The following is a 14061-nucleotide window of genomic DNA, read 5'->3' as shown; positions in this document are numbered from 1 at the left end:
AATTTCAAAATACTGCATAATTGTAAAATAACTAAATTTAAATATAGAAAAGTATGTGCATTGCCTGGTATAGGCATTAGTATTAAACATGAATCATTTCTCCAAATTCCTGAACCATCATTGTCTACGACTTTTATTACATATACTCCTCATCCATGAAAATAAAGATAGGGATGGGCCAGGAAAAAATTTAGAAAAATCTGAGCTCTACAGATATTTTACCTAGAATTAGCTCTGGTGCTATCTGAAAACTTTTAATAAAATCTATTTTGCTGTTAAATCTAACCAATGAACATATATATTTATATGTTAATATATAAATGCGTATTTCTCTCTATTCATAGAGTATGTGTGTGCATTCAAAAAACCTGCAAATGGGAAAAGTGAGCATGGGCTGTCCCTATATCATGGAGTTTCTGTGGGAGCTCACAATTTTTCTTAAGTTCTTTAAGAATTCAGATATGAGGGATCCCTGGGTGGTACAGCGGTTTGGCGCCTGCCTTTGGCCCAGGGCCTGATCCTGGAGACCCGGGATCGAATCCCACGTCGGGCTCCCGGTGCATAGAGCCTGCTTCTCCCTCTGCCTGTGTCTCTGCCTCTCTCTCTCTCTCTCTCTCTCTGTGTCTATCATAAATAAATAAAAATAAAAAAAAGAATTCAGATATGAAACCAAATGCTTTTTGTTCAGAAACAAATGAAATTTTTATATGTGCAAGCGTTAATGACATTTTGGAAACAGTGCAATGAAAACATACTCTTTATCATTCCTGAAAACCACTGGAAGGCCATCAGGGGCGCTTACCTGGGTTTGCTGAAGTCTGAGAAATACATTTCTGCCAGCAGGTGCCACTGGATGCCTCCATTGTTGCTGTACTGAAGGAGGACACCCTCCTCTCTGCTGTCTGGCTTGTTACACGCAGCACTCTCTCCACCAATCTGAATGTAGAACTGGACAAAGTCCACCCAAGAAGTGTCCAGATCCCAGCTCACCAGCTGTCTTTTCCCAGCCTTTCCAAAAGATGGAAGAATTACAGACTCAGTCATCTGGGAGCTCGTTGGCATTTTTTTGTTTCAGTTTCCAGATCATACAAACATCCTAGCACCACATGGAAATGATTTTGTTCTCATTTAACGTTCAGAGGTGTGAGTTATACCATTGAATACTTTGCTCTGGAGGTGGCAACTGTTCCTGAACACATTTGATGAGTCTCTGCATCATTGATTCCCAGGTCTAGTTATGAGACCCTTGGGAACTGCTAATTATAGAAAGAGTATTCAAGTCTTTAAAAATAAAGCAAAAATTAATTTTAATTAAAACACTCCCTATATTTGCTTTGTAAATCTCCTCCAGGCAGAGTAATAGAGAAGAAAGACCATATATGTTGAAATCAGTTGGAGCTGGGTTGGAATTTCAGCCCATTTTTCATGCTGTTCACTAGCTTCATGACCTTTCTGAGCTTTTATTTTCCTCAAAGGTATAATATGGGTAATAAAACCTCCCTTATAGGGTGCTGTGACAATTAGATGATAGGGTGCTGTGACAATTAGATGAAATACAAGTTGCATGTAATTTGTCTAGCACGTGGCAAGCCTCTCCCGAGATACCCCTCACCCCCTCCTCCCTGGGAATTAAAGTGAAACTGGCAAAATAGAAACTTCTAGTCAAAAAGAAAGAGTACTCATGTCTCTGAGGCTCCTCGTCTCTCTGTCTCTGTCTCCTTCTTGGAAACAGGTTTGGAGGGATCATTTCAATATGTTCTTGTGACTAGGAAATAGTCTCTTTGTGTTTTTAAAAAATATTTTGTTATTTGAGAGAGAGAGAGAGAGAGAGAGAGAGTTAGAGAAAGTGAAAGAGCACAGAGGGAGAGGGACAGGGAGAAGCAGACTCCCCACTGAGCAGAGAGCCCACAGCGGGGCTCAATCCCAGGACCCTGAGATCATGACCCGAGCTCAAGGCAGATGCTTAACCCACTGAGCCACCCAGGTGCCCCTCTTTGAAAACGTGAAGAATTTCTTCAGGGATCCCTGGGTGGCGCAGCGGTTTGGCGCCTGCATTTGGCCCAGGGCGCGATTCTGGAGATCCGGGATCGAGTCCCACGTCGGGCTCCCGGTGCATGGAGCCTGCTTCTCCCTCTGCCTGTGTCTCTGCCTCTCTCTCTCTCTCTATCATAAATAAATAAAAATTAAAAAAAAAAGAATTTCTTCAAATCCAGCAACTTGCTTCCTTTGCTCAGTGCATCCCCTACATGTCACAGTCCTGTTGTGAAGTACTAGATTCAAATTGACAAGGTTTATCATCAGTCCTGTTGTGAGTAAATGGGTTCATGCTAATGGGATGAAAAAAAGGTTTGCTCGTATGATTTTCCCACCCAAACAGATACTGCCAAGGCTAATCCACAGACTGCACTGAATTGGTCTTGGAAAGCTCCCAAGGAGTTCAATTAAAAGTCAGGAAGAAAAATTGAGATAGGATACATAGTATAGAGAAAAACACCCCTCACACTTATAATTTAAACACTTCTCTAATCCACTAAGTTAATTAAGAAGGGGTTTCAGTTATTCGAAGACACAGGGGAAATATTTGGGGATAATTAAAACAGTACACTGTTACTGATAAATCTAAAGCCAATTGAAGAGATTCCAAAATAAATGAGGGTGCCAGAGAAATGAGAACTGAAGTTAAATCCTGAGTCAGGAACTTATTCTTTGGAACTCTCAATTTTAAGTACATATTGAGAAAATCTTAAAAGTCATACACATTTTCAATGTGTTATGTGTGCTTTTGATTTTTCTTTTTGTTGATCTGAGATACTGTAAGTGAGAAACACCTCGGAGGTTATTATAAGCTGGCCTAAAATTTTCATGCCTCAGGATCATTACAGGAAGACCACTTTTAAGAAGAAAACCTACAGAACCTAGCTAGTTAATTCCAATCCAGCAAACATCTATGAAGAATTTGGCACATGGAAATGAGCCAGAAGGATAAAAATCTAGGGTGAAGAGAATTATAAAAATCCAATTATCACAATTAGCTGGTTGGAATGATTGGTCTATTGTGAAATTTACAGAGCGGTGTTGTTTTTCCAGGAGACCACGGTGTTGGTTGACAAAGGTTCTGAAAGTGTTTTGTGGGATTTTTGTAAGTGGTGGAAAATATCATACGAATGCTTAGTTTGGCACTGAAGATGTTTTTTCCCCAGAGAATAGCACAAATCATTTTCTTTTGTTCAATGACCTGAAATGCTGAACATTGCTTGAAAAGGAGATAAAAAAGAAAAAGGAAATGGCTCACAGCGAACTTTTTGTCAGAATTTAGAATTTGATGTAACACATGCTTTGCGCTTTTTCTATTCTACCATGATGAATGTATTTATGTGTGTATGTGTAGACATATATACATGTGTAATGTGCACACGCATGTGTGTTGGCAGTAAAAGGTTACAGATCTCCTCAGTCTTGGAATGTGAAAAATACTCTCCTATTTTCCCCCAACATTCTAGGTCAAAATGGCTCAGTGCTTTAAGGGTTTAGATAAAATAAAACACGTTTAAGGGTAACGCCTTCAGAATCTGGAGACTTTTTATAATACTATCTCTAAAACTATTAAAATCTTTAATCAAAATGCCACTAGAAAAATAATTCTACTCTATTTGAAAATAACCATTTCTTTAGAACTTCTTGTTTTTCAATTTTCTTTCATTTGTTTATTCATTCCTTTCTTCAGTAATAATTTTTGGGTGCCAATTACACCAGGTACGATACCACAAACTCAAAAGGAGAATTCACCAGTATGTGTAGTCATCATAATGACAATTAGGGCTGCAGACCAAATTTTATTCTTTGTTGAGTCCCATTTGGTCATATAACCATCTATCAATTCTCTAATCTATTCCATCTCAAAGGAACTAACCGACTTGTAAATGCCTACCGCATGGCATGCATTTCTAAGTTCAACATCTTATCTAGAGTTCAGCTCGGTTAGTAGGACTCAGCATCTTGCTGGGTACTATGAGAATAAAAATCAAAATTGGACTTATTTATGTACAGAACACAAAAGAGGGAGGAATTCAAAGAAAGGGGAGATTTGTGTAGTTTGCCATTATCCCACAAAGCTCCATGGAGCAGCAGGATTTGAGCAAGGCTTTACAAGGTAGAAGGCATCATGGTCGGCAGTGGAGAGTAAGCAAAGATAGGGAAATTGGCAAAACTTGGGACCTGGAGGAGATATTTCTGTTTGGAGCAGGGGCGTGGTATTTCAAAAAAGAAAATAAGTTGTATAGTTAGGGCAGCAGTACTCGAGAGCATCCTGAATGTCTGTGATAGAAGAGGGACAGGATAGAGCACATTTTGGGTTCATAAAGTAGTTTGCAAAAGGTGGTGGATGTGCAGAGCTGTTCCTTTGGGTTACTGCCTCCGCAGGCAGGGGCTGCCAACCTGTGTGCGCCATCTTTCTGCTCAAGGAGTGAGTATATGACTCTGGCTAGGCCAGTCCGAGTACACCATTCCTCAGGACCCTGGGATAGGCCAATCAGAAACCTTTTTCTACAGAGTTGCTCAGAAAGCTCTGTGGCCCTGGCACCACTCTCATAATGACAGCTGGCCTGAAAACAGAGGAGAGAGGTCTGTGGGCATTTGAGTTTCTGGTTCCAGATAATCTCTGAGGCCAGTTTCATCTAAGCCCTCTTGTGTTTTGATGATACTAACCGAATTACCTCCTTTTTTGCTTAAGCTAGTTTTTTCTCACTTGGAATTCAAAACAGATCTCCTTGATATAAGAGAAAAAAGGGGAAAAATGCCCCTCAGATATTCTGACAAAAACTTAGGGAGAAAGCTGGATTGAGAGGGGAAGAGAATGGTTCTACTTTTGAAAGACTGATTTTAAGTTAGTGGCAGGGCATACACATGGAAATATCTAATGATACCAATTTTAAATATGTTCTCATAAAATGTAATAGTGATAGTTAACTTACTGAGCGATTTCTATGTGCCCAACACTATTCTTTATCCTTTACCTTCATTAACCCACCGATCCTCCCCAAATTCCACTTAACAATACAGAAAACTGAGATACAGAAAGATGTTTTATGTCTGCAAGATGAACCAGCTTTGCGCTTTGAGTTTTGGAGCTTAGGCACAGATTCAGGTAGCTTTATGACTGAGATCATCTTGAATTAAAGTTATATACATATTAACATGTAACCTTCCTATGTGTAAAGTATTTGTGTGTACACATGCATGTTTACTGGGGTGTTTGGTACATATTGGTCAAGGATTCATAATCTTGTTTTAAAACTGATGCTTCTGGGAGACATAATTTCCCCATTTCTGAACAATTATACAGTGTATCCTGATCTATGCAATGTACACTGGTCACTTGTGGACAATTATCTCTAACAATAATGACCAGTGGATGTTCAATGTCAATGGATAGGAAATATCATCAGATGGAATTCATCCCTGATTTTCTATCATTCTCTATCTTGTTTGCTTGCTGATTCTTTGTTCTGCACCTGCATCAAAACAAAACCTGTACCTATTTTTGCATTTGCATAAATTAACTTATTTTGGATTTCTGCCCAGATTCCACAACATATGAACCCTACAGTATATCACCCACATCTGCGTGTTTGTTATGTGATGTAGACTGGGACATTTCCAGTTGTCCTAGAATTGGTGGCTATCGTCCTTGCTGGAAAGAAGTGGTTTTAAGGATCTCACACTCTAAAGAGAGCTGTTAATAAGCAGGGTTAGACATATAGCTCATGGGGGAGAACTGGACCTGCTCCCACTCTAGTCCTTTTGAGGACTAAATAAAGAGATGAATTGAGGGGTTGGGGAGAGAAAATAATGTCCTGCCTACATGGTAGCAAGGGAGGAGGGGAAGGTAGTTCGCCCTTCCCTATTGCTAACCAAGCAGCAGGGGCTGGGCATGTTCAGTAGTAGACGAGAATCAGTCTTAGAGATTCCCAGTGGCACTCTAGGCCCTCGATGGAGTCTACGGACCTTTCTGCCCAACCTAGTGCTGCCTCTAGTGAAGGTGAAGTGCAAGAAAAACTTCTCCACTGTCTCTGTATGGACTTCATGTTTGTGTGCTCCCAAATCCATATGTGGAAAGCCTAAGCCTTAAAGGGATGGTATGATGAGGTGGGGTCTTTATCACGTTATGAAGGTGGAGCCCTCATGCTGGTATTTGGTGCCTGCTTCTTCTCCTTGTGCTCTCGACCATGCGAGGATACAATGAGAAGACGGCCATCTATAAACCAGCAAGCAGACCCTCATCAAACACTGAATCTGCTGGTGCCATAATCTTGGCCACCAGACTGAGTCGACATAAGACATGAGATGTCTGCCCAACATGGACAGTTAGTTCCAGGGAACAGCTCTGCACATCCCAAAACCCCACCATCACCCCTCCTTCCTCCAGTCATATTCTTGAGATTAACGGATTGATAAATTCAACAAACACTTACAGAAGTGCTTTCTAGGTGTTTGGCATTGTTCTACGTGATTTAGAAGTACTAACTCATTTACTCTGCATCACGACCCTAATGAAGTAGAATATTCTGGTCTCCACTGTACGGATGAAGAAGCCAATTCATACAGAGGTGAAGGGATTTGCTCAAAGTCACGCAGCTAGGGAGTGGCGGGGACTGCAGCAGGCAGTTGTTGCTCTTAACTTCTAGGCTTCCCCTTTGCCACCACTGCTCACTCTTCACCCACAGGTCACACGCTCATGCAACTCCATGCTGGGGTCAGAAGACACCAAGTCCCTGTCCCACTCAAAGACCCTCAAGACATAAGCTCAGCACGAAAGGAAGATGATGAGATTTAAATCAGGTACAAGAAGGGCAGGAATTTTCAACTGCCCTAACATGGGTTTGTAGTAACCAAAAACAATCATCAAGCTATAAAAGTTTCCCAAATAGAGTTCAGCGACAGGAATCTGACAAAGGAATTTAACAGCCAGCAGTGTGTGTGTGTGTGTGTGTGTGTGTGTGTGTGTGTGTGAAACTCTCATGTTTGTACCTTCTGAGCGCAGACTGCTCCATAAATCCGTCACATATTGAAATAGCCATTGCCCTGATCACGTATTCCCCTACGTGAGTCACACCTTCGTCGTCACTTATCCTCAGCCCTTACCTTGCTGAAATACAGAGATGATCCAGATGAGATGACCCCACATCCTTGTTCTGGCTTTACAATTTCTCCCCCGATGACTTCTTGCCAGTCAGACTCCCAACCATTCTGGTTCTCAAAGTCTGACATAATCGTGGAAGGAAGAGCAGCTTCCGGGTGGCACTCGGTGCCTTGGTATCCCTGGTCGCACCTATGAGAGTGGAAGGGCCAAGTAGACAAGTCACAGTCCCTTCTGTGAAAGCCATGGCTGTGTCCCTGGAACATTTCCCATGTCTCCCTTCTGCTCAGACCTTAGCATTCACACTAGATTTGTCTCTACAGTGCCAATCTGTGTGTGTGCTGGGAATGATCTTCAGTGTTTGACACCGAAAAGAAGAAAGGACAGAATCCTTTTCTTAAAAGAAATCTGGCCATAACAGCAGACCTGAGGCACCAAATAGTAATGAAGGAGGACATGGGTGTGTGTGTGTGCGCGTGTGTCGGGGGCTGGGGGGAGAAGAGTGGGATCCTCCTGTAGTCTTGAAAGTCACATAGAAATGCTTGTCTGCTCATCCATCATGTAGCTCAGGCCCTGTTTTATAGCTCCTCCTTCTGATTAAATTATGTCTCTTTTAGAGTCTTTAAGCATTTGAGTGCATTCCTACCTCATCCTCATTAGCGATAATCGCTGTCTCCCCCTGCCCACAACCTTGAGCTTCTGGCGGGGTGCGGGAAGCAGCTGCCTGACATGCGCTTTAGGACCATCAGGGGCAGAAGGGAAACAACAGCAAGGCTCTCTTTAACCACCGAAGAGGACTTTGGCATTAATTAATAAACCCTGAAGTTTATACCTAGGAGGCCTCATCTTGAGGTTAGATTTTGAAGCTTAGGATATACATCTTTACGACTTTACTGAAATGTAACAGCATCTTTTACATCTAAAATAAGAACAGAAAGGGGAATGGCTTCCTTTTGGCTCTTTCTTCATCAGTGTGTCCATGCCACTCTGATGACAGCTGTGGTGCCATCCCTCTGAGCACAAGTCCTGAGAAGCAGACAATCAGCCACAGGTGGTGGGGTACGTACCTGCACACGCCGTGGTCACAGGAGCCGTGCCCGCTGCACATGTTTGGACACTGCTGCCCAATGTAAATGTTGTCCAAAGCCCACTCATCCTGGGCTGTGTAGTAGCTCTGACTCCAGCGGAAGCGGGTGGCACTGGACCTACGGACAAGGAATGGTAGCAAAAACAATATTTTAAGTCACATGTGACAGCACAAAGAATGTCAGAGTTCAGACTCTTTCAGATAACTAACTTTCTGGAATTTGCATTTAGCTGCCATTTTCTTTGGTAGTTGAAAGCCTGTCTACTCAATTATAAGCTGATTCAACAATTTTACCATGATGAAAAGTCTAGAGAGAAATCTGTGCTTTGGATATATACCTCAATCTTAATTCAATTTGCGACACTTTAAAGAGAAACAAAAATATAAGATTTCTTTTGTTGTTACACAGAGGTTTCATGCCAGGAAGAATAAAAAGAAATGAAAAAAGAAATAATGTTAAAAAAATAAAGATATATACAAAAGAGCCTCTCTTCCACAGAGGAAAATGTGAGGTGTTTCAGTTATGGTAATGTAATTTCTTCCAAAAAATAAACAGTAGTTATTAGAAAACTTCCAGTGAGCTATAAGTATAAAACAAAAGTTTTGTTTGGGGGTATTGTTTTGGGATTGAGGGGCATGTTACAATGTACTATAAGAAGAACATGTTCTATAAGTGAGAACATCTGAGTGCTAAATTATGCTTATCATTTCTGAAACATTAACTTGGGTAGATTTCATGGACAAGCTGATGCTAAGTGGAAACAAAAAGTTAGACAGTACATTACACACAGAGAAATATGTAGGACCTGGATTCATCTAAACCAGATAAAAAGTCTAAAGAAGAAGATATTTTGAGAGCAATGTTAAGAAAGTTTCCATCTTCTGACAGTCACAAAAAATTCTTTTCAAATCACATCATATTTTTTGCTTCTAGAAATGTTCAGGGCTTGTGATCAGTTCTTTTTGGTCAAAGTGCAAAACAAAAGAAATCAAAAAGGATTTGCAGAATTAATGTGCATGCTCAGTTCCATTGATTAAACCCTCCTCAAGCACACTGTCTACACATACACTTGACCTTAACTGCTCTGAAAAAATCTCTTAATGTCTACTGTATCAATTATCCATATAGTAAATACTCCCCAAATATGTACCAGATTGTTAAAATCCAGACTAAGCTTTTATTGTTTATTTTACCAATGATCTGTGGCTAATATGTTGCATTTTAATTCCTGCCTCATTAATAAGAAATGGTTTTAGAAGATCCTACAAAGTAGGTACAGAGTTTTAGAGCATAGAGCCCTACAAAGAAGCAGCAAATTAAAGTTTCATATCTCAGTGTCATGCAAAGGAAAGATGACTATATTCTTTTAGGACTGATGATAATCTGAGTCAAGTCTGAGGTCACAGGCATCTAGATTGTGAGCTCTTTTGGCGACAAGGCCATCTTTTATTTCAATAGTTGGCACAGGAACAGAAAAAAGTAGGTGTACCAAAAGAGACTGCTAAAAAATGAGTCAATGAGCAGATGAACAAGCCAGGAAAGGGCAGCGTTTTTCTGACTTCTGCAGGTAATGGGAGTAACAAAATGTGCTGGGACTCTGGGGACTTGACCCCTTGGACCCTAGCTTTGCAATTTATCAGCTGTGTGACCTTTAGTGGGAAATTTAAGCCTTCAGGCTTTCTAGTTACTCACCTCTCAAATAAAAGGATTGGGCAAACCAATTTCTAAGATCCCTTCTAGCTCATAAATTTAGTGATTGTTCTGGGGTTGTTGACTGAGGGGGATAGTTTATTTTCTATATAGTCACATGCCTACATGAAACCCATGGCATACATTATTTTGAAGTTTTGATATTTCAAACATTAAAATGGGGTTGGAGGGTTTCAGAAATCTGTCCCAGATTTCCCAGTTTATTTATGTTTCTGAATAGTCACACATAAACACGTTCTGAATTCTTTTACTAAGCAAATTAGTCCTTACGTACATCTTGCAAACTCTTGAGAAAGATATTTCCTTAAGACAAAAAGCTTAAAGTGTATTTTTCCTTTTTTTAATTTTTCCAAGTAAAATTACAATCCATGGTTTAATGTGCTGATCTTAATTAACAGAAAAGGAAGCAAAAAGAGGTTGAATATTGGCTTCGTTTTTAGTGAGAAAAAAAATTAGTTGTGTGAGCAATCTCCAGGTGGTCACACATGAGAACACAAGGTGTGATCTCACTGATTTGCAGCTGCATCACTGCTAAATATTGCCCTCAATACAAATATTTAATTTGCCAGCCCTCCCAGCCCCCAAGATCTAAGCATTCTTAGAAGGAAAATCTTGTGCACTCTGGGTTGGGTCTGAAAATGGGACCACTGGTGGGTGGATCATGAAATGAAGTTGACTTGCATTTAAAACCCAAACTCGATGGATTCCCCAAAGCAACAAAACTTGTCAGTCTTGTCTTGATTTGATTTTTTTCCCATATAAACTTCTAGACTGAATTAAAATAGCACTGAGTTATCTCTTGATAGTTCGGTATCAAGGTATCAAGGCTGAGGAATCAAGGTAAATGAAGGCTGACTAAATTGTATTTTCCACCTTCAAAGTTGCTGTAATTACATTTACCCAATTATTTTGAAACTCATTCAGTCATTAGGTGTAGATTTGTTTATGAAGTCAGCAACTGACAGCTGTTTGGGTCTCATTAGGCCCTGTTCTCATGTAAATGTCTCTCATAAAAACAAAATTAATTTTCATTGGGTAACAAATGTTCAGTTCATATACGATATAATTTCTCCAAGCAGGTGTATATATAGTCAATATTTCCACTCTAAGTTGTCCTATCTGGCATATTTTCCAAAGCTAACAGATCTTTCATAACGTGGGAACCACATTTGCTTGTGTGTATTCAATTTAGAGTTGTATATGTGTGAATCAAAGCAGCAGAACAAAGATTTGCCAAAAGGAAAACTGCTTCAAACTAAACTGCACTCCCGTTTCCCTAGTGCTTGAGAATAACATGGTATTTGCAAAAGTTTGAAATTATTATAATAAATAAAGTTATCATGAATGCCAGGGACAAATAATGTACTTTATCCTTATAGCAGACAGAGCTTTAAAAAAGCATTATAAATCCCAAAACAATGATAATAACCAGATGAACACTATTTTTTTTTTGACATGTAGCAATAATGTTTAGTTTAAGGATTGGCAGGAATGTGAAAAGAAAATATCTGATTGGGTTGTTTTGTTTTTAAAAAAATATTTTTACTTTCTTTACCCAGGGCTTTGAAGATAATTTGGAAAAGCAGAGTTCAATTATTCACTTACATGGGCTTAAAGGCAAATGGCTGCAGGAATAATCTAGTAGATATGGAGGCACATTGAATTAAAATTCTACTTAATTCCCCAACATTTAATGAGTATCCAACTTGCGGCAGGCAGTGATGGAACTGAGGTGGTTAAGGGTCAAATAGATGTCCTCTTAACCGTCTAATAAACACTGATGAGAATTGATCTTTTCTATACTAAAATGAAAGTGTACTCTACTAAACTAAACTATAACTAAACTAAACTAAACTAAACTAAACTATATTAAAACTTTACTAAACTTTCAACCCAGTAGTACTATCTTTAAAGCTAGGAAAAAATAATGCAACATACAATTTGAATGTCAAAGTTTTTTTTTTTTTTTTAATGAAGGACAGTATTTTTTGGAAACTGCCTAAACTATATTAATTAAGGGTAATAGTTTAGAGGCGACTGGATGGCTCAGTTGGTTGTATCTGACTTCGGCTTAAGTCATGATCCCAAGGTCCTGGGATTGAGCGACACGTTGAGCTCCCTGCTCAGTGGGGAGTCTGCTTCTCCCTCTGCCCCTGCTTGTGTGTTCTCTCTCTCTCAAATAAAAATAAATAAAATCTTAAAAAAAAAAGAATAATAGTTTATAACATTTCTGAGGATGAAAAGATTTCTCTAAGATATACTATCTCTAAGATACATTTACCATCACAGTTTTGAAATAGTACCCCACATGTCAATAAATAAAAACCTGGGGCAACCTGGGTGGCTCAGTGGTTTAGTGCCTCCTTCAGCCCAGAGCATGATCCTGGAGACCCAGGATCAAGTCCCGCATCAGGTTCCCTGCATGGAGCCTGCTTCTCCCTTTGCCTGTGTCTCTGCCTCTCTCTATCTCTCTCTCTGTGTATCTCATGAATAAATAAATAAAATCTTAAAAAAAACCAAACCTACATTTTTAAATAATGAGGGTGATACACTTAATGGTGAAATAATCAAAAGGAAAAACCTCAACAGCTTTACAGTAAGTATGATGACTATTTCAATTGTTTGATCTGTTGCTTTTTTATAATTGTGATAGATATGCTTGGAATATCATTGATATTAAATACAAATCTTGATTATATTCTCAGCAGTAGACAGAAAAAAAGTAGGATGTTGGAGAAAGTAGCAACAAAGCATTAACAGTATCCAGGAAATGGCTCACAGTTGGATATAAAAAAATCTGTGGAAATCAAATTTCAAGCATTTTATTCCAACTGACATAATGATGAATCCTTAAAAATAATCAAGGAGGCATTCTTCTATAATTCAGTAATTCAATCTTTCACTAAAGGACATAGAATAATAATTCTGGGTTGTTATCTAACCAATTGTTTTTGTGTAGAGCCTAACTTTCATGTAAAATAATCTAAGAAAGGTTTATTTAGTAATTTTCTCTTTACAACAGGGCTCTTAGAAGGCTGATGCCACAGAAAAATAGAATTCTTGTCTCTTTCATGCTTTTTCTACTATACACATCACAGAATCTTAGAATTCCTGAACTGAGAGGGACTTTTAAGATCATCTAATTAAACTTCTTCATTCTACTCATAAGAAATCAGGCTTGAAGAGGTTGTGAATGATTAAAATAGTGTGATTAATTAATCACTGGTAAGGATATACTGAGAACTCAGGCCTCAGTATATTTCTAGCTCAAGGTTCTTTCTTGGGCAAGTTTATCCTATCCCAGGGCTTCAAACAGTATTTATGGTATTCAACTCAAACTTCTTTTCTGAGCTCCAGATGTTTAGTCCAGTTGGCTTCTTGACATTTCTGCTTGGATAGTTTATCTCAAACTCCAACTCACAAAAACAGAATGCTTCATTGCCTGCTCCAAATCCTTCCATCTCTGGGCTTTCCCACCTCGGTCAGTGGCACAACCATCCAAAAATTTCCATAGGCCTGGGATTTACAAACTGTTTTTGATTCTTCCTTTCCTACTACAGTTTCCATCTACTGCACCAGCAAACCCCATTTGATTAAGATATATTTCACAAATGATGGCTCTTGTCATGTCTGTTACAATCATACTCCAAACCAACTAAACATCGAGTGCCTGGAAACCCCTAACTTGACTCCCTGTCTCCACTTTTTCTCCTACAATCTATTCCTCACAAGGTGCCCAGAGCGATCAATCTAATGCAAAATTATGTAATATTTAGGGAAAATGTGTTTTCCTTTTAAACATTATCAAATATTTAATTTTCTCCCTAATTGCTGAGGCTTTAGCTTCTGGAGGATGATTTTTACTGCTACTGAAAGAATGTGAATAGAAAAAAGAAGTGTGTATTAAGCTTTTGAAATAAGAAGTAGGGCTTTGGAGCTAGAAAAGAGCCTTGAAATCCAAATTGTCTTGGCACAGGAGATTTTGGATTTCTGTATCCTTCCCTTCTACATATGTCAAACCTAAAGGAACTGGCTCATTGAGTTGGGCAAAAACAGATCAGAAAAAGCTAGGATACAGATGGTATTACACTAAGTGAAATAAGTCAGGTTGAGAAAGGCAAATACCAC

General features: G+C 39.2%; 1 protein-coding gene across 2 annotated transcripts in view; it reads right to left on the bottom strand.

Annotated features, from left to right (window-relative positions):
- Positions 1-14061, bottom strand: part of RELN (reelin) — a 479257-nt gene that overhangs the window by 118192 nt on the left and 347004 nt on the right. For both annotated transcript variants that reach the window (XM_055301120.1, XM_055301121.1), the window contains 3 exons: positions 8203-8340; positions 7141-7327; positions 803-1008 (listed from right to left, as the gene is read on the bottom strand). In XM_055301120.1, the coding sequence (XP_055157095.1) occupies positions 803-1008; positions 7141-7327; positions 8203-8340 (531 nt within the window). The remainder of the gene's footprint in view (positions 1-802; positions 1009-7140; positions 7328-8202; positions 8341-14061) is intronic.

The sequence above is a fragment of the Nyctereutes procyonoides genome, unplaced genomic scaffold (genome assembly GCF_905146905.1).
Source record: "Nyctereutes procyonoides isolate TBG_1078 unplaced genomic scaffold, NYPRO_anot_genome, whole genome shotgun sequence".
Classification (NCBI taxonomy): domain Eukaryota; kingdom Metazoa; phylum Chordata; class Mammalia; order Carnivora; family Canidae; genus Nyctereutes; species Nyctereutes procyonoides.
The sequence above is the reverse complement of the archived record's forward strand: the minus strand, read 5'-3'. Positions and strand labels throughout refer to the sequence as shown.